The 19,285-nt window shown below is 37.5% G+C and overlaps 1 protein-coding gene across 9 annotated transcripts in view; it reads right to left on the bottom strand.

The window, feature by feature from the left end:
- The window catches only part of TAF2 (TATA-box binding protein associated factor 2), a 108,948-nt gene that overhangs the window by 66,952 nt on the left and 22,711 nt on the right, over window positions 1-19,285 (bottom strand). For 7 of the 9 annotated variants that reach the window (XM_077942427.1, XM_077942425.1, XM_077942426.1 and 4 more), the window contains 7 exon segments: window positions 16,256-16,374; window positions 13,855-13,996; window positions 11,800-12,031; window positions 5,429-5,613; window positions 4,744-4,857; window positions 3,391-3,490; window positions 93-178 (listed from right to left, as the gene is read on the bottom strand). In XM_077942427.1, coding sequence (XP_077798553.1) covers window positions 93-178; window positions 3,391-3,490; window positions 4,744-4,857; window positions 5,429-5,613; window positions 11,800-12,031; window positions 13,855-13,996; window positions 16,256-16,374 — 978 coding nt within the window. 9 annotated transcript variants of the gene reach the window in all.

The raw sequence follows: 19,285 nt of genomic DNA on the forward strand, positions 1-19,285 counted from the left end.
TGAGGTACAATGAAATACTATTTAGCTCTTAAATGAAATAATTTTCATATATAGTCAAGATTTATAATATCATCTCTGAACAATAAACATACTTATCCTTCTCTTTTCCTCCACCAAATATGGGATGTAGTAAAACTCCACCAGTTTTCAGTTCATATGCCACAATTCTGTCTAGCTCCTAAAAAATATATAAAAATAGGAGTCAGTAAAATTTGTAAAGTAACATTTTTTTACATACCAAATTTTAGAATTAAACTGAATTCTCATTTCCTAAAATCAGATGTAAATTTCTTAAAATAAGTGAAATGTATTTAAAGAGTAGTTTATGTTCTTATAAATAAAGCAGCCCATGTAGCTGGCAGAATGACAAAAGCCAAAGACTTCCCTACTTTGTGACTTCAGGGCTGGACAGCAGCCTGGCAACTTTTTCTTATGGCTGTTCTCAATCTCTCTGAGCTGTCTCCAAGTTTATTTTTTCCTTCTCTGTATTTTGCTTCAAGGAATTCAGGCAAGTAAAAAGGAATGGGAATAAATTATGTCAGGAATCCATCATTTTAAACTTCTCCAGTCTTCTCTAACATGACATAAATCGAACTTTAAAAAAAGGGATTTTTTTTTAAACAGAAAAAAAAAAAAGCAGGGTGCAGGGGGTTGTTTTTTGTTTTGTTTTGAGACAGGGTTTTACTCTGTAACCCAGGCTGGAGTTCAGTAGCTGATTATGGCTTACCACAGCCTTAACCACCTTGGCTTAGGTGATCCTCCCACCTCAGCCTTCCAAGAAGCTGGAACTACAGGCACATGCCACCATGCCTGGTTAATTAAAATTAAAAAAAAGCATAAGTGAAGGTGGGCACAGTGGCTCACACCTGTAATCCATCCCAGCACTTCGGGAAGCTGAGGCGAGTGGATCATGAGGTCAGGAGTTCGAGACCATCCTGGCCAACATGGTAAAACCACGTCTCTACTAAAAATACAAACAATTAGCCGGGCATGATGGCAGGTGCCTATAATTCCAGCTCTCAGGAGGCTAAGGTAGAAGAATCACTTAAACCCAGACGCAGAGGTTGCAGTGAGCCAAGATTGTGCCACTGCACTACAGCCTGGGCAACAGAGTGAGACTCCGTCTCAAAAAAAAAGAAAAGCATAAGTGAAAAAAAAACACTACCACAATTGTGCTGGAATATTGGGGGAACCCGCCTTCAATATTTCAACATAGGTTCTTTCTATTTTCCGTAAGTGTCGGCCGACTGAGAAATAAAGAGAGATAGTATAAAGAGAAGAATTTTACAGCTGGGCCGCCGAGGGTGACATCACATATCAGTAGGACTATGATGCTGACCTGAGTCTCAGACCAGCAAGTTTTTATTAAGGGTTTTAAAAGGGGAGGGAGTGTAAGAACAAGGAGTAGGTACAAAGATCACATGCGTCAAAGGGCAAAAGGCTAGTAAGGGTCTAACAAAGATCATATGCTTCTGAGGGAATAGCACAAAAGGCAAAAGCAGAACTACTGATAAGGGTCCAACAAAGGTCACAAGGCAAAGGGCAAAAGCAGAACTACTGATAAGGGTCTACACTCAGCAGTGCATGTATTGTCTTGATAAACATCTTAAATAAGAGAAAACAGGGTCCGAGAACAGAGAACCAGTCTGACCACAAATTTACCAGGGCGGAATTTTTCCCCACCCTAGTAAGCCTGGGGGTCCTGCAGGAGACCAGGGCATATCCCAGTCCTTATCTCAACCACATAAGACAGATGTTCCCAGAGTGGCCGTTTATAGACCTCCCCCCACAGGAATGCATTCCTTTCCCAGGGTATTAATATTAATATTCCTTGCTACAAAAAGAATTTAGCGATATCTTCCCTACTTGCATGTCTGTTTATAGGCTCTCTGCAAGAATAAAAATATGGCTCTTTTTGCCCGACCCCACAGGCAGTCACACCTCATGGTTGTCTTCCCTTGTTCCCTAAAAAATCACTGTTATTCTGTTCTTTTTCAAGGTGCACTGATTTCATTTTGTTCAAACACAGGTTTCACAATCAATTTGTACAGTTAACACAATTATCACAGTGGTCCTGAGGTGACGTACATCCTCAGCTTATGAAGATAACAGGATTAACAGATTAAAGTAAAGACAGGCATAAGAAATTATAAAAGTATTATTTGGGAACTGATAAATGTCCATATTAAAATGAAATCTTCACAATTTATGTTCCTCTGCTGCAGCTCCAGTCGGTCCCTCCATTCGGGGTCCCTGACTTCCTGCAACATTGGAAACTCATAACTGCTTTAAATAATATAGATGTAGTATAGAAAAGTGGCAAACAGCATAGGGAAGAAACTAAAAGCCAAGCTAGAATCCTGGGCCTACTACTTACTAGCTGTATACTTTGACCACATAATTTAACCTTTCTTTCTGTGCCTCAGTTTCTTCATCTATAAAATGGGAATAATAGCAAGGTAGTTAGGAGAATTAGGTTCATTAATATTTATAAAACATTGGTAACAGTGCCTGAAACATTTTAAGTGTTGTGTTATTCTGTTCTTCTTCTTTAATAGTTTCTGAAATAGAGAAGAGACTCCTTCAGTTATAGATGTACAAATACCTTAATAGCTCTAGATGTTTAAAGTATCCGAAAATTAACTTTTTGGCTTGAGTTTACTCTTGGATGATAATAATATGTAAAATGAGAATAAGGGGAAGATGATAAGGTTTGTTTAATAAAGATATTAAAGGCTGCAATTTTTCCATCTGAGAAGGAAGACACTAAGCATGATATGATTAAAATGTTTATGTATATGACCAGAATGTGCTAAGTAAAATACAATTGATGTTATATTTTTGGCCAAATCTTTAAATTGTTAAAAAAAACAAAAAAAAAGACATGAAATGACAACACAAATGCATTCAAGGCCTAGCCAGAATATAAGCAGTTAATATGTGCAAAGCATCATGCACATTACATGTATAATGTCTAATAATCTCTGCCCATGGGCAGACACTACGACTGCCCTCAAGAAACAGATGAGACTTGGAAAGATTAAGGTCACAAAGCTAAACAAATTTAGGAAGCACAATTACAAATGACTACTAAAAGGAGCTGGGACATACCTAACAACCAATCTGATGTTTAAGGAACTTAAATATTCTCTTCCATAGAGGAAAAAATGTTTTTAGGGGCCAATGTTGACAATGGAGATTAGATAAAATAGACCATTAGTCTTTCTCAGTCAATCGATTCCCATTTTGCTGGGAAAAATTAGGGATTTTCAAGTAGTATTTTGAAGTATTTTACAGTCATTAAAAATGGAGGACATGAGACCTGGAAATCAGGAGAACATTAACAGTCTTACTGACTTGTAAGTGGATGAGGGATCTAGCTGTCATTACCTCTTTAATCCAATGGCGGTATTCATTAACACCAAAAGTTTTTTTCATCCAAAGTCCATAGATATAGCCTGAAATTCCCTTCAGCACCCATTCATCAGACCTGAGCAAAAAGTCAAAGTACAGATTACTTTTAATCATAAAAACTCCTCAGAAAATGTCGAAGAGGATAATGGAATAAGTGTAGTGTGTATTTCCCTGCCTTCATAAAGAAAATGAAAATTATTAACAAATCATTAGGTTCCCCAACTTCCTCTGGCTGAGTTCTGCTTGCCCATTCATTATACCTTATTCACACCTGCCTTTACCATTAATTATGAGACTGCTTTACAGTCTTGCTTCAGGTATAAATTACTAGAGTATATGTTCTACTCTGACAGTGCTGCTTCCCTCCTGCCCAACTCTGTTCTTACTGTCTTTGCCTCTAGGGAAATACTTGCTCATAGTCAGGACTATACTGTTGAATTCTAAAAGTCCACATGCTATTATTGCCAATCCCATGCATTATGCCATTAATAATGACATTCTAAAACCTAAAGTTTAATTGCTTCATTCATTTTTGTTGCTTTCTCTAGCAAATTGGCAATTAACATCACTCACTCATTTAGTCATTTGTATACTCATCCATCTATCCATCCACCCACCCCATCCATCCATCCATCCATCCAGCCAGCCACCCATATTTTGCCTACTACGTTCCAAGCACTATTCTTTAATGAAACTTCTACATGTGGATTTAGGAAAATTACAAATCAAGAGATCTATGTTTAGCCTCTGCCCTCTCCACTCCAGCAGGCGAAAAAAGAAAACCAAGATTTATATACTCTATATAGTATAGAATGTTCACAATTATAATCTTAATTTTTCTGTTATCTTCTAAATCATCCTCAAGTTAATAAAAAAGAAAAGAAAGAGCATTTATACCTTTCATTTCTTTCAACAAACTGGTACAAAGCTGAGCAATAGTAGGCAAATCCCTAAATAATTATTAATACTGCAGAGGAGCACTATTTTACATTAAATATTAAGTTATTTCCAATTGCTTTGAACACTGACATCAAAATTCTAACAACAGTTTTCTGTACATTTATGTTCTTTTATTTACAGAATTCATTTGGTTCTTTAAGACACCGTCTTACCAAAATCTTACCTTATAAACCACAGAAGTGATTATATTGATTTCATGTCCAAAAAGTTAGGATGAAACTTACAATCATTTTTCTTTAAATACATCTAGAACAGTGTCTCTTAAACTAGCTATCTGCAATTAGGGCAAAGGTCAGCTTAAATGCAGGAAAAGAAAAGAAAAATAAACTTGATTCTTTTCTCAGTAGTATGAACTTTCAGGTTACTCACCAAGACATTCTAGATATGAAACATCCAAAAAACTGCTGGGCCAAGGACTGGGCTAAACACCTTCTAGTCAAAGGTGTCTCATCTATAATCATGGCACTGTGTAAAAGATTCGTGCTGGAATTTAAAAGAGAAGAAAGCTCATTATAACCAAGAAATAAATACTTATTCAGTGAAAATAAAATAATTCCACTTTTAAAACAACAGAAGTTAGATATAAAATAGAAAAAAAAATTATCCCAGCTTTCTAATCTTTTCAAAATTTAGTTAAAATTCCTCATCTTAGTAACTTTTGCTCAAAACAAAGAACACAACATTTTCCACTGATGGTATCAGTAAATTTCTGACAATATCAGTACATTTTTAAATAGTGCTAGAAAAAAATTCATACTAGTCATACAATAATTTGTACAATTTTTAAAGAATTCACGAAAATAAGACTAAAATGGGGAAAATATTAATATTAGTTAATTCTGGATGAAGATGAGCCTTTTGAGTTATCTCAAAATTCTTGTCTTCATGTTTTTCTACATTTACAAATTTGAAAAACCAAATTTTCTACAAAGCCAATCACATTTAAATTGGAGAAAAAAGGTCAAAGCTCGTCTTAAAATTGACCACAAAATCAGTAACTTTTCTTCATATCATTACCTTAATTTAGGCATTTCAAATATGAAGAGATACCAACCTAAAAATGCTCATGGAAGCATAAGCAGCCACTTCAACATAAGCCTCATCAATGAAGACAGTCTTAAAACAGGAGTATGGGTATCGACACGTAAGAATTTCTTCATAAAATTCAAAGACTTCATGAAGGTATGATGTGGTATGTTTCAGCAATGGAAGAAGTTGGGGCAAACAAAAATGAGTAACCTGAAAAGAAGAAGCAAGGAAGATCATCTAAATGAAACAGTTACCTTTAATATTGTAAATTTCCTAAATATCTCAATTATAAATAAATGTTCTCATAAATCTATTCTTTAATAATTTCAAGATGCTGAAAGAAAATGTGAAAATATCCTGAGACTTTGCTGAAGTTGCTTATCAGCTTAAGGAGATTTTGGGCTGAGACAATGGGGTTTTCTAAATATACAATCATGTCATCTGCAAACAGGGACAGTTTGACTTCTTCTTTTCCTAACTGAATACCCTTGATTTCTTTCTCTTGCCTAATTGCCCTAGCCAGAACTTCCAACACTATGTTGAATAGGAGTGGTGAGAGAGGGCATCCCTGTCTTGTGCCAGTTTTCAAAGGGAATTTTTCCAGTTTTTGCCCATTCAGTATGATATTGGCTCTGGGTTTGTCATAAATAGCTGTTATTATTTTGAGGTACGTTCCATCAATACCGAATTTATTGAGCGTTTTTAGCATGAAGGGCTGTTGAATTTTGTCAAAAGCCTTTTCTGCATCTATTGAGATAATCATGTGGTTCTTGTCTTTGGTTCTGTTTATATGCTGGATTATGTTTATTGATTTGCGAATGCTGAACCAGCCTTGCATCCCAGGGATGAAGCCCACTTGATCATGGTGGATAAGCTTTTTGATGTGTTGCTGAATCCGGTTTGCCAGTATTTTATTAAGCAACTTCAGCAAAGTCTCAGGATACAAAATTAATGTGCAAAAATCACAAGCATTCTTATACACCAGTAACAGACAAACAGAGAGCCAAATCAGGAATGAACTTCCATTCACAATTGCTTCAAAGAGAATAAAATACCTAGGAATCCAACTTACAAGGGATGTAAAGGACCTCTTCAAGGAGAACTACAAACCACTGCTCAGTGAAATAAAAGAGGACACAAACAAATGGAAGAACATACCATGCTCATGGATAGGAAGAATCAATATCGTGAAAATGGCCATACTGCCCAAGGTAATTTATAGATTCAATGCCATCCCCATCAAGCTACCAATGAGTTTCTTCACAGAATTGGAAAAAACTGCTTTAAAGTTCATATGGAACCAAAAAAAAGCCCGCATCTCCAAGACAATCCTAAGTCAAAAGAACAAAGCTGGAGGCATCACGCTACCTGACTTCAAACTATACTACAAGGCTACAGTAACCAAAACAGCATGGTACTGGTACCAAAACAGAGATATAGACCAATGGAACAGAACAGAGTCCTCAGAAATAATACCACACATCTACAGCCATCTGATCTTTGACAAACCTGAGAGAAACAAGAAATGGGGAAAGGATTCCCTATTTAATAAATGGTGCTGGGAAAATTGGCTAGCCATAAGTAGAAAGCTGAAACTGGATCCTTTCCTTACTCCTTATATGAAAATTAATTCAAGATGGATTAGAGACTTAAATGTTAGACCTAATACCATAAAAATCCTAGAGGAAAACCTAGGTAGTACCATTCAGGACATAGGCATGGGCAAAGACTTCATGTCTAAAACACCAAAAGCAACGGCAGCAAAAGCCAAAATTGACAAATGGGATCTCATTAAATTAAAGAGCTTCTGCACAGCAAAAGAAACTACCATCAGAGTGAACAGGCAACCTACAGAATGGGAGAAAATTTTTGCAATCTACTCATCTGACAAAGGGCTAATATCCAGAACCTACAAAGAACTCAAACAAATTTACAAGAAAAAAACAAACAACCCCATCAAAAAGTGGGCAAAGGATATGAACAGACATTTCTCAAAAGAAGACATGCATACAGCCAACAGACACATGAAAAAATGCTCATCATCACTGGCCATCAGAGAAATGCAAATCAAAACCACAATGAGATACCATCTCACACCAGTTAGAATGGCGATCATTCAAAAGTCAGGAAACAACAGGTGCTGGAGAGGATGTGGAGAAATAGGAACACTTTTACACTGTTGGTGGGATTGTAAACTAGTTCAACCATTATGGAAAACAGTATGGCGATTCCTCAAGGATCTAGAACTAGATGTACCATATGACCCAGCCATCCCATTACTGGGTATATACCCAAAGGATTATAAATTATGCTGCTATAAAGACACATGCACACGTACGTTTATTGCAGCACTATTCACAATAGCAAAGACTTGGAATCAACCCAAATGTCCATCAGTGACAGATTGGATTAAGAAAATGTGGCACATATACACCATGGAATACTATGCAGCCAGCAAAAAGGATGAGTTTGCGTCCTTTGTAGGGACATGGATGCAGCTGGAAACCATCATTCTTAGCAAACTATCACAAGAACAGAAAACCAAACACCGCATGTTCTCACTCATAGGTGGGAACTGAACAATAAGATCACTTGGACTCAGGAAGGGGAACATCACACACAGGGGCCTATCATGGGGAGGGGGGAGGGGGGAGGGATTGCATTGGGAGTTATACCTGATGTAAATGATGAGTTGATGGGTGCAGCACACCAACATGGCACAAGTATACATATGTAACAAACCTGCACGTTATGCACATGTACCCTACAACTTAAAGTATAATAATAATAAATAAATAAAAAAAAAGAAAATGTGAAAATAGTGATTACTTTTACTGATCACATTTATAAAATATTAATTGTACTTAAAAATTAAATTCATGGTGTATTATAAGTCTGTGGAATGCTTAGACCAACTAAAATATAACTCTGGTTCCAAATTCAATTAAAATTTTTTCTCATATGTACACATAATAAGAAAGATTTAAATTTCAAAGGCTTATTATAAACATACTTCTTATTCATAAATATCTAATCTAGTGAATAATGCATGTTATAATAATGCATCTTATCAACTGTTAATGTTAATCATATTATCTGCATATAAAAAATAATTACTGTAGTCCCCCTCTAATAATTCAATTACATACCAAAAACTGCAGAAAAACTTAATGGCAGTTAGGAGATTAAAAAATGCCTGCAACAGAAATAGTAACTCTGGTTTTTTTCATTAGGTTACATCTCACTTTGGTCACACAATTATTGTATGCTATCTCTTACTGTGATCTGTGCTGTTGCAGGAAGTCAGGGACCCTGAACGGACAGACTGGCTGAAGCCACGGCAGCAGAACATAAATTGTGAAGATTTCATGGACATTTATTAGTTCCCCAAATTAATACTTTTATAATTTCTTACACCTGTCTTTACTGCAATCTCTGAACATAAACTGTGAAGATTTCGTGGACATTTATCACTTCCTCAGTCAATACTCTTAAATTTCCTATGCCTGTCTTTAATCTCTTAATCCCGTCATCTTCGTAAGTTGAGGATGTATGTCACCTCAGGACCCTGTGATGATTGCATTATCTGCACAGATTGTTTGTAAAACATGTGTGTTTGAACAATATGAAATCTTGGTATCCTAAAAAGGAACAGGGTAACAGCAATTTCCAGGGAACAAGGGAGATAACCATAAAGTCTGACTGCCTGTGGGGCCGGGCAGAACAAAGTCATATTTCTCTTCTTGCAGAAAGCAAATAAGAGAAATATCGCGGAATTCTTTCTCCAGTAAGGAATAACCCTGGGAAAGGAATGCATTCCCAGGGGGAGGCCTCTAAATGGCCACTCTAGGAGTGTCTGTCTTATGCGGTTGATAATAAGGGATGAAATACGCCCTAGTCTCCTGCAGTACCCTCAGGCTTGCTAGGATTAGGAAATTCCAGCCTGGCAAATTCTAGTCAGACCAGTTGTCTGCTCTCGAACCCTGTTTCCTGTTAAGATGTTTATCAGTGCCAATGCGTGCCCAACAGGACATGGAACCTCATCAGTAATTCTAATTTCACCCTGGCCTTGTGATCTTGCTCTGTCCTTCTACCCTTGTGATCTTTTATTACCCTTTGAAGCATGTCATCTTTGTGACTTACTCCCTGTTTGTACCCCCTTCCCCTTTTGAAATCCCTAATAAAAACTTCCCGGTTTTGCAGCTCAAGGGGCATCATGGAACCTACCAATAGGTAATGTCATCCCCAGAGGCCCAGTTGTAAAATTTGTCTCTTTTGTACGCTTTCTCTTTATTTCTCAGACCAGCTGACACTTAGGGAAAATAGAAAAGAACCTACACTGAAATACTGGGGGCTGGTTCCCCCGATACTGTGCCACATGAGTGCCATCAACAATGACACAGATCACTGACTAGAACAACCATGTAAGGTTTCACGCAGGAGTGTGAAGCCGTTGTAATCTTTTTGAGTTCAACAGAAGTTTGATAGGGAATTTTTGGTATAGGAAAAGGGAACATCCCAGAGTCAAAGATGGGAAGAAAAAAGGTACGATCAGAGAAGTCTAAGTAAACTATTTTGACTATAACATCTATTAGGGTCAAATTACAGAAGATCTTGAAAGCCATGCTAAAGAGTTCTAATTACTGCAGAATTATAAAGGCAAGGGAAGTTTTTAATTTATCATAACAATTATTCTTCTAATAACATTTAAAAGAACAGATTAGAGGCTACCATAAGAGTGGAGAAAAGTATCTATGTATTATTAAAGATCAGGGCCCAAAACAGTATCATGATTAACATTCCCTTTGTATTAATCATGATATTTAATCATAATTTTATTTGTGTATGCAAATAAAAAATACTATTCATCAGAAAAAGGACTCATTTTTAGACAAACCTACAAGACAGCAAATTTACTGATAATGCAGGTAACAACTCATGTATTTGACACAGAGAAAGACTAAGTCAGGAAAAACAATTCTTGACTATCATTTGCCTTGTTCCTATTCAATAACTCAGAGTAGGAAAAAATTCTTCTGAAATACAAAATAGGTACTAATCAAACATTGATTTTAAAGTTACCAAAGACAATAAAGTTCACTGCCAATCTTATCAGTGGATAAACCTTTCAAAAGAGTCATTGTTTTTTTTTTTTAAATTTATTTATTATTATTATACTTTAAGTTGTAGGGTACATGTGCATAACGTGCAGGTTTGTTACATATGTATACTTGTGCCATGTTGCTGTGCTGCACCCATCAACTCGTCATTTACATCAGGTATAACTCCCAATGCAATCCCTCCCCCCTCCCCAAAAGAGTCATTGTTAAGACAACATAAGCAAAACCAACACAAAATATCCTGAATCTTTTCCATGAGTGATTTTACAAATCCTGTGAATTTCAGCAAAGAAAATATAAAAGCCAAACTGAGGAGCTCATTGAAAGCCTGCTGCCCTCAATTTTTATTCACATGACTAAAAGAAATGCTGTTGAGATATACATGGTCAAATTACATGTTTATATATTTCTTTAAAAAAAAAAAAAAAAAAAACCTAAGTTGAGACTAAAGAAGAGAGGTAACAACTAACTAATAAATCATTTTCTAATCAGCAGAAGTCTCATGCTTGGGGAGGCCTAAAACTGCTATTTGGCCTGTCAATTGATAAATGAATTATGATAAGATATGTGCTGGGAAGAAACTAGAAGTCTTCCTGAGTATGCTAACTGGGTTTCTAACTGTCTATTTTCCTCTGTATAGGTTGAAGAGAGAATAAATCTTCCTCTTTAATTTTGAATTTACAATATTTTACATACCAGAGATGGGACCACAACATTCAAAAACATGATAAACAAAAAGATGACATTAGTAATGAACAGAATTAGTTACAGAAATCAACCTATACTCTAAATAACTGAAGCTCTTTTGAAATGCTAAGACTCTGTTGGAAAATAATCTGAAATTTAAATACAACATTTTAAAAGAAATTCATTCAAGAATTCACATCATTATATATATCAGATAAGGAAACTTATTTATTTATTTATTTTTTGAGACAGAGTCTCAGGCTGTTGCCCAGGCTGGTGTGCAGTGGCGCAATCTTAGCTCAATGCAAGCTCCGCCTCCCGGGTTCAAGCCATTCTCCTGCCTCAGCCTCCCAAGTAGTTAGGACTACAGATGCCCACCACCATGCCTGGCTAAGTTTTTGTATTTTTAGTAATGATCGGGTTTTGCTGTGTTGGCCAGGATCGATCTCCTGACCTCGTGATCCGCATGCCTTGGCCTCCCAAAGTGCTGGGATTACAGGCGTGAGCCACTGCACCCAGTCAATATCCATCTTTTTAAAAGCAGTAAAAGGCCAGGAGAAGAGTAAGAGGGGAGAGCTCTCTGACTTACCTCATGCATGTATGGATCTACAAGTATTTCAAATGGTCCAATGGCCAAGGAGATATTTGACGCTGCTGTAGGAATGGTAAGCATATAATGGAAAGTTTTCTTCCTCATATCATGGGTATACACTGTCTCCACCAAATCGCCATTAGAAACAGCAACCATTGCAGCATCTACTGTAAATTCTAATTTCCATGTACACAATTCAGAGTATGAATCAACACAAGGGAACCAAAATCTAGAAAAAAGATTGACAGTATAGAAAATGTATTCAAAGTGTCCCCTACATTGCTTTCCCAACATGCAAGTTATTTTAGCATTTCTAGAAAATGAACAAACAAAACCTTTAGCTATTTGGCTACTGAAGCTTTTTACTGTACAACCTAAAAAAAATCTGATAAAATAAAATCTGTTTCCAAATACTATTTGGCAACATTAAAAAAAAAATTATGTGTTACCATCAGTTCAAACCCTAAAAAGAGTTAAGCAATTCTTAGTTTCCAATGTTTTAAAAAATAATTTTAACTTGTATATGCACATTAGTCAGTTTTTATGCAGCATTCATTTCTAGAAACTAAAAAAGGCTTACAGTAAAAAGTTTTATAAAGCATAACGAATATTCAGAATTTATTTGATTAAATTATAAAACTGCTTTTTTGAAGTATGTAACGCATTGTATAAATTCAAACTGAGTGCTGGTAAAGCCAGATATAAAATTTATAGTCAGCTTTCATCAATTCGGGTAAGGTGTTATGTGACAGGGTAGGTACTTAGTATTGAGGCATAAAAGTGTATAAGACATTATACCTGGTTTAGAGGAGTTATTATAATAATCTGAGGAGAGGCTGGGCGCAGTGGCTGACGCCTGTAATCCCAGCACTATGGGAGGCTGAGGCCGGTGGATTACCTGAGGTCAGGAGTTTGAAACCAGCCTGGCCAACATGGTGAAACCTGTCTCTACTAAAAATGCAAAAATCAGCCAGGAATGATGCATCTGCTTGTAATCCCAGCTACTCCAGAGGCTGAGGCAGGAGGATCACTTGAACCTGGAAGGTGGAGGCTGTATGAGCCGAGATTGCGCCACTGCACTCCAGCCTGTGCGACAGGCTGTCTCTACTAAAGACATGAGGAAACCCCGTCTCTACTAAAAATACAATAATTAGCCAGGTGTGGTGGCACATGCCTGTAGTCCCAGCTACTTGGGAAGCTAGGCAGGAGAATCACTGCAATCCAAGAGGTGGGGGTTGCAGTGAGCCAAGATTATGCCACTGTACTCCAGCCTGGCCAACAGAATGAGACTCTGTTTCAAAAAATAAATAAATAAATAAATAAGCAGAGTTGAGAAGTAGAATGTGAAGTGGGGAAGTAGAGAATGAAAGCAGGTGAGAGGAGGTCTCTGTAATGCTTGCAATATTGTGTCTAAGTGTAAATTATGTGGGCTTGTTCACTTGTGAAAATTCATCAAAGTTTACATTCTGTGCAATTTTCTATATGTATGTTTTACTTCAATATAAAGTTTTTAAAAAAGAAGGAATCAAGTGAGATGATTATTTTAGAACGGTAAACATGAAAATGAGAGAGAATAAGGGAGATGTAACATTAAGGAGGGCTGGGTGCCGTGGCTCATGCCTGTAATCCCAGCACTTTGGGAGGCCAAGGTGGGCGGATCACTTGAGGTCAGGAGTTAAAGGCCAGCCTAGCCAACATGGTGAAATCCCATCTCTACTAAAAATATAAAAAATTAGGCAGGTGTAGTGGTGAATACCTGTAATACCAGCTACTTGGGAGGCTGAGGCATGAGAATCACTTGAACCTAGGAGGCAGAGGTTGCAGTGAGCAGAGATAGCACCCCAGCGCACCCCAACAAGGGTGACAGAGCAAGACTGTCTCAAAAAAAAAATTTTTTTTAGGAGGAATGACTAACAAAGTAATTTGAAAGAACTCTGAATTTGGGAGGGAATAAAACTAGTATTTCTTGTTTTACACCAAATGTATGCCTTGCTTATACATAAAAAATGCAATTTAAAAATTAATTGAAATATTTAAGAATCTATAATCTACCTTGTAGAATTTTGATACCCACAAGAGAAAACATGAGCACCTCTCTCTGCCATACTTCCCTCTACACTGGGTACCACAAAATGAAGACCTCCTTTGGGCTGATCCAGAGAAAAATTGATGTGTATCTTCAGGACCTTTAACTCTGCAACAAATAAACATACACACACATTGATACATAAATAAGTACAGTGGTCTATATAATAAAGACAAAGATTTAATGCTGAACATGAAATGGAATTGAGGACTGAGATTTATATGAAAAACCACACTACTTACCCTAGTTTAGACTTTTACCATATGTCTGCCTATATTAACTCAACAGGCTGCTACTATTGGTATTTCTACCTCCAATCAATTATAACTATTGCTTGTATTATTTTCCCAAAATACACCTTTGGTTATGCCATATCCTCCTCTCAACATTTCTGACAACGTACTATGCCTAAAAAGTCCAAAACTCCCACACTGCACACTTACACCTTCCAAATCCAATCCCAAACTTACTGATACAGTTTGGCTCTGTGTTCCCACCCAAATCTTGTAGCTCCCATAACTCCCACATGGTATGGGAGGGACCCGGTAGGAGGTAATTGAATCACGGGGGCAAGTCTTTCCCGTGCTATTCTCACGATAGTGAATAAGTGTCACAAGATCTGATGGTTTTCAAAATGGGAGCTTCCCTGCACAAGCTCTCTCTCCCTTTTTGCTGGCCACCATCTGCAGAAGACATGACTTGCTCCTACTTGCCTTCTGCCAAGATTGTGAGGTCTCCCCAGCCATGCGGAACTGTAAGTTCATTAAACCTCTTTTTCTTCCTAGTCTGAGGTATGTCTTTTATCAGCAGCATGAAAACGGACTAACACACTTACTTTTCAAGTTCTTTCTCCTATTACATTCTCCTGCAAAATTAACCCTAGGTGACTTTGGGGAGTACAAGGATGAGAGGTAGAGTAGGGAACACTACTCGAGAATTTGCATTATTATCATGTATTTTGTTACGCTTGATTTCTTCACTGTAAACTGCATTGCTTTTGTAAGATTCTAATTTCCCTCCAAGCATTACAATCATATGCACTATCTCCAAACACTAAAAAGGCAATGACGACTTCCACGTCTGTCCCCTAAATTAGGGTAAGTTCCTCCACAAACCCTATCCCACCCCCAGCACCCACAACATAAAGCAATAAACAAAACAAGAAGTCTTTTACTTCCTTATCTTGATTTTTATAAGGCTAAATAAGCAAGGCAGAAGCTAATGTACAATATTACAGTGGCTAAAACTTTATACAAGACACAAAGAAGGTTTAAAAAGTCTGCAGACTGAGTATCAGGAACCCTGTGTTTTAGCTTTAACTCCACCAATAATTTGCTAAGTGAAGTTCAGCAGGTTACTCACTCTCATTAGACTTCAGATTACTCTTCTGTAAAAAGAAGGAATTGAACCAGATTTTTCAGGATCTTTCCTGCTACAAAATGCTATAATTCTAAACTAATTTGATATTGTGCGGGTTCTCAAATCTTGACAAATGGTTCTATCTACATGATTTTTTAAAAATATTTTTCACCGCCAGGTGCAGTGGCTCACCCCTGTAATCCCAGCACTTTGGGAGGCCAAAGCGGGCGGATCACCTGAGGTGAGGAGTTCGAGACTAGTCTGGCCAACATGGTAAAACCCCGTCTCCTCTAAAAATACAAAAATTAGCCAGGCGTGGTGGCAGGAGCCTGTAATCCCAGTTACTCAGTGGCTGCGGCAGGAGAATCGCTTGAACTTGGGAGGCGGAGGTTGCAGTGAGCCAAGATTGCACCATTACACTCCACCCTGGGTGAGGAGAGCAAAACTCCGTCTCAAAAAAAAAAAAAATTTTTTTTTGCTTTAAAAAACGGTGAAATAAATTGCTTTTTTCACAGCTCTGAACTGATATTATCCTGTTAGCCAGTGATCCTTAAAAAGAAAAAGGGCTTCCAACCCATTCTGTATATTTCAACTGGTTAATTTACAATTTTGACATCATTGGTGTTTGTTTTTTTTTTATTAGACGGAGTCTCACTCTGTTGCACAGGCTTGAGTGCAGGGGTGTGATCTCAGTTTACTGCAATCTCCACCTCCTGGGTTCAAGCAATTCTCCTGCCTCAGCCTCCTGAGTAGCTGGGATTACAGGCGCCCACCACCATGCCTGGCTAATTTTTGTATTTTTAGTAGAGACGGGGTTTTGCCACGTTGGCCAGGCTGGTCTTGAACTCCTAATCTTAGGTGATCTGCCCACCTTGGCCTCCCAAAGTGCTGGGATTACGGGTATGAGGCACCGTGCCTGGCCAGCATCATTAGTCTTCATGTAAAATTCTCTAGTCTCTGAATCTAACATGATTTTAGTATACAGTCAATATATTCTTGGTGCTTTACCATCAACGTGTTTCCACAGCTCTGATGGAACCTTAATGCAAAGTTCTCCATTTCCTGCATCAGGGTCCACCGCACTAACTGCAGCTGCATAAGCATTGGAAAAATAATTGAGGTTTCTCCTGGGGAAAAAAAAGAGCCAACTTTTAATAATAAGATAATAAGACATATATGTTACCAAGCATTTTCTTTTTCCTTTTTTTTTTTTTTTTGAGATGAAGTCTCACTCTGTTACCCAGGCCAGAGTTCAGTGGCACCATCTCAACTCACTGCAACCTCCACCTCCCAGATTGAAGCATTCTCGTCCCTCAGCCTCCCGAGTAGCTGGGATTACAGGCACCCACCACCACAACCGGCTAATTTTTGTATTTTTAGTAGAGATGGTGTTTCACCATGTTGGTCAGGCTGGTCTCGAACTCTTAACCTCTAGTGACCCATTCTCCTTGGCCTCCCAAAGTGCCTCTGATTACAGGCATGAGCCACCACACCCAGCCTCTGAGCGTTTTCTTAAATATCAGTTGATACCAATTGTTTGTAAGCATTTTATCTTCTTATATAATTCCTAAAAACACTCTTTAGCCAAGTAATGGTTTGTTCTACTCACCATGTCAAAAACTATTAAACTATGAATACAACAGAATATATGTTCTACTCACCAAGTTACATGACTATTACTATGACTATCACATTCTTTGTTAATTTTGGAATGCCAAAGCCACTATACTATTTTGATATAAATGTAAAGAATACGTGAAGAATTGAATAAATAATTATTCCCTATCAATCTGGCAAAAAAATTGAATGGATTCAACAAGCTTTATAATTTGACAAAAATTAAGACGTCGAAAACAAATCAGGATGGGACTCAATTCCTCACAATGTAATAGCACCTACCTCCACCCATTAGTGCATCACAATGTAAGCTTAATGAAGCAGAGAATTTTCAGCAGACTCACTGTTATATTCACTATGTCAGGAGAGACTACTACATAAATATTTGTTATCATAATAAGGTTATCTGACCTTATTTCCCATTTGATGAAAACAATACGATGAAGTCTTACGGAATGTGAAAATGTTGTTCTCAACTGGTTTTTAAACTGTACCCCATAAAAGCAACTTATATGTGTATATATACACATATTATATTTCCTCGCTGAAATTAGTTAAAAAAAATACAAAAGAAATGAAAGACAGAAAAAAGATATGGAATGGGAAGGGCAAGAATACAAGATGAAATACACAAACACCATGAGCCACATCCTTATTGTACACCTTTGTGTCTGCCATCCTGTCATTAGGTGTAGCCACAAGGTGAAATTAGTGACATTCCCATAGCTTAATAATTTTTTCATCTAGTTAAAAGACAAGTTTGAGCTGGGCACGGTGGCTCACGCCTATAATCCCAGCACTTTGGGAGGCAGAGGTGGTGAGTCACCTGAGGCCAGGAGTTCGAGTCCAGCCCAGCCAATATGACAAAACCCTGTCTCTACTAAAAATACAAAAATTAGCCAGGCATGGTGGTGCATGCCTGTAATCCCAGTTACTCGGGAGGCTGAGGCACGAGACTCGCTGGAGCCCAGGAGGCAGAAGTTGCAGTGAGCTGAGACTGCACCACTCCACTCCAACCTGGGCAACAGAGTGAGACTCTGTCTCAAAAAAACTAAAAAATAAAAATAAAAAGACAAGTTCCAAATACTCTACGGAATAATCAAAGGAAAAATAAAATGGGAAAAGCCATTAAAGAAACATTAAGGCTATAGACTCTTAACTTGACAGAGGTCATTCCTTCTCCATCTTCATCCATCTCTCTACCAATTAGAAAGGATATAACATAACTATGGCTTTAACAACTATTCAAGGTAACAACTACAAAGCATAGAGTTCTGAAAGTGAAAAGACTTCTCAATATATTTTAATAATTTATTTCTGTTAAGTAAATATTGTTGACAATGAACACTGACATTCCAAAAATGTTCAGAGCATCTTCACCAGTAGATCCCATCTCAAGAAACCAGTTTCTTTGCTCATCCATAAGCAGCAACCCCTCCATCCATTAAAGTTGTATCATAAGATTGCAGCAATTCAGTCTTCCCTTCAGGCTCCACTTCTAATTCTAGTTTCATTGCTATTTCTACCACAACTGCAGTTACTTCCTTCTCTAAATCCCTCAAAGTCATCCATGAGGTTTGGAAGCTACTTCTTCCAAACATGTTGATGTTTTGATCTCTTCCCTAAATCATCAATGTCCTTAATGGCATCTAGAATGGTGAATCCTTTTCAGGGTTTCAACTGACTTTGTCCAGATGCCTCAGAGGAATCACTACCTATGGCAGCTATAGCCTTATGAAATGCATTTCTTAAATAATAAGACTTGAAAGTAGAAATTACTCCTTAATCTACAGGCTGCAGAATAGATGTTACGTTAGCACACATAAAAACAGTATTAATCTCCTAGTACATCTCCATCAGAGCTCTTGGGTAACCAGGTGTCTTGTCAATAAGCAGTATCATATTAAAAGGACTCTTGTTCTGACCAGAAATCTCAACAGTGGGCTTAAAATATTCAATTCAGTAAGCCATACTGTGAACACCTGTTGTCATCCAGGCTTTGTTGCTTCATTTACAGAGAACAGGCAGAATAGATTTAGCATAATTGTTAAGGGCTGCAGGATTTTTTGGAATGGTAAATGAGCATTGGCTTTAACTTAAAAGTCCCCAGCTGCATTAGCCCCTAATAAAAGAGTCAGCCTGTCCTTTGAAGCCAGGCACTGACTTCTTTTTAGCTGGGAAAGTTCTAGATAGCATCTTCTTCTAGTAGAAGGTTGTTTCATCTACATTGAAAATCTGTTGCTTAGTGTAGCAACCTTCATCAAAAACCTTAGCTAAATCTTCTAGATAACTTGCTGTAGCTTCTACATCAGCACTTGTTGCTTCACCTTGCACTTTCATGTTATGGACAAAGTTTCTTTTCTTAAACCTCATGAACCAGCCTCTCCTAGCTTCAAAATGTTCTTCTGCAGCTTCCTCACC

This window comes from Macaca mulatta, chromosome 8 (genome assembly GCF_049350105.2).
Source record: "Macaca mulatta isolate MMU2019108-1 chromosome 8, T2T-MMU8v2.0, whole genome shotgun sequence".
Classification (NCBI taxonomy): domain Eukaryota; kingdom Metazoa; phylum Chordata; class Mammalia; order Primates; family Cercopithecidae; genus Macaca; species Macaca mulatta.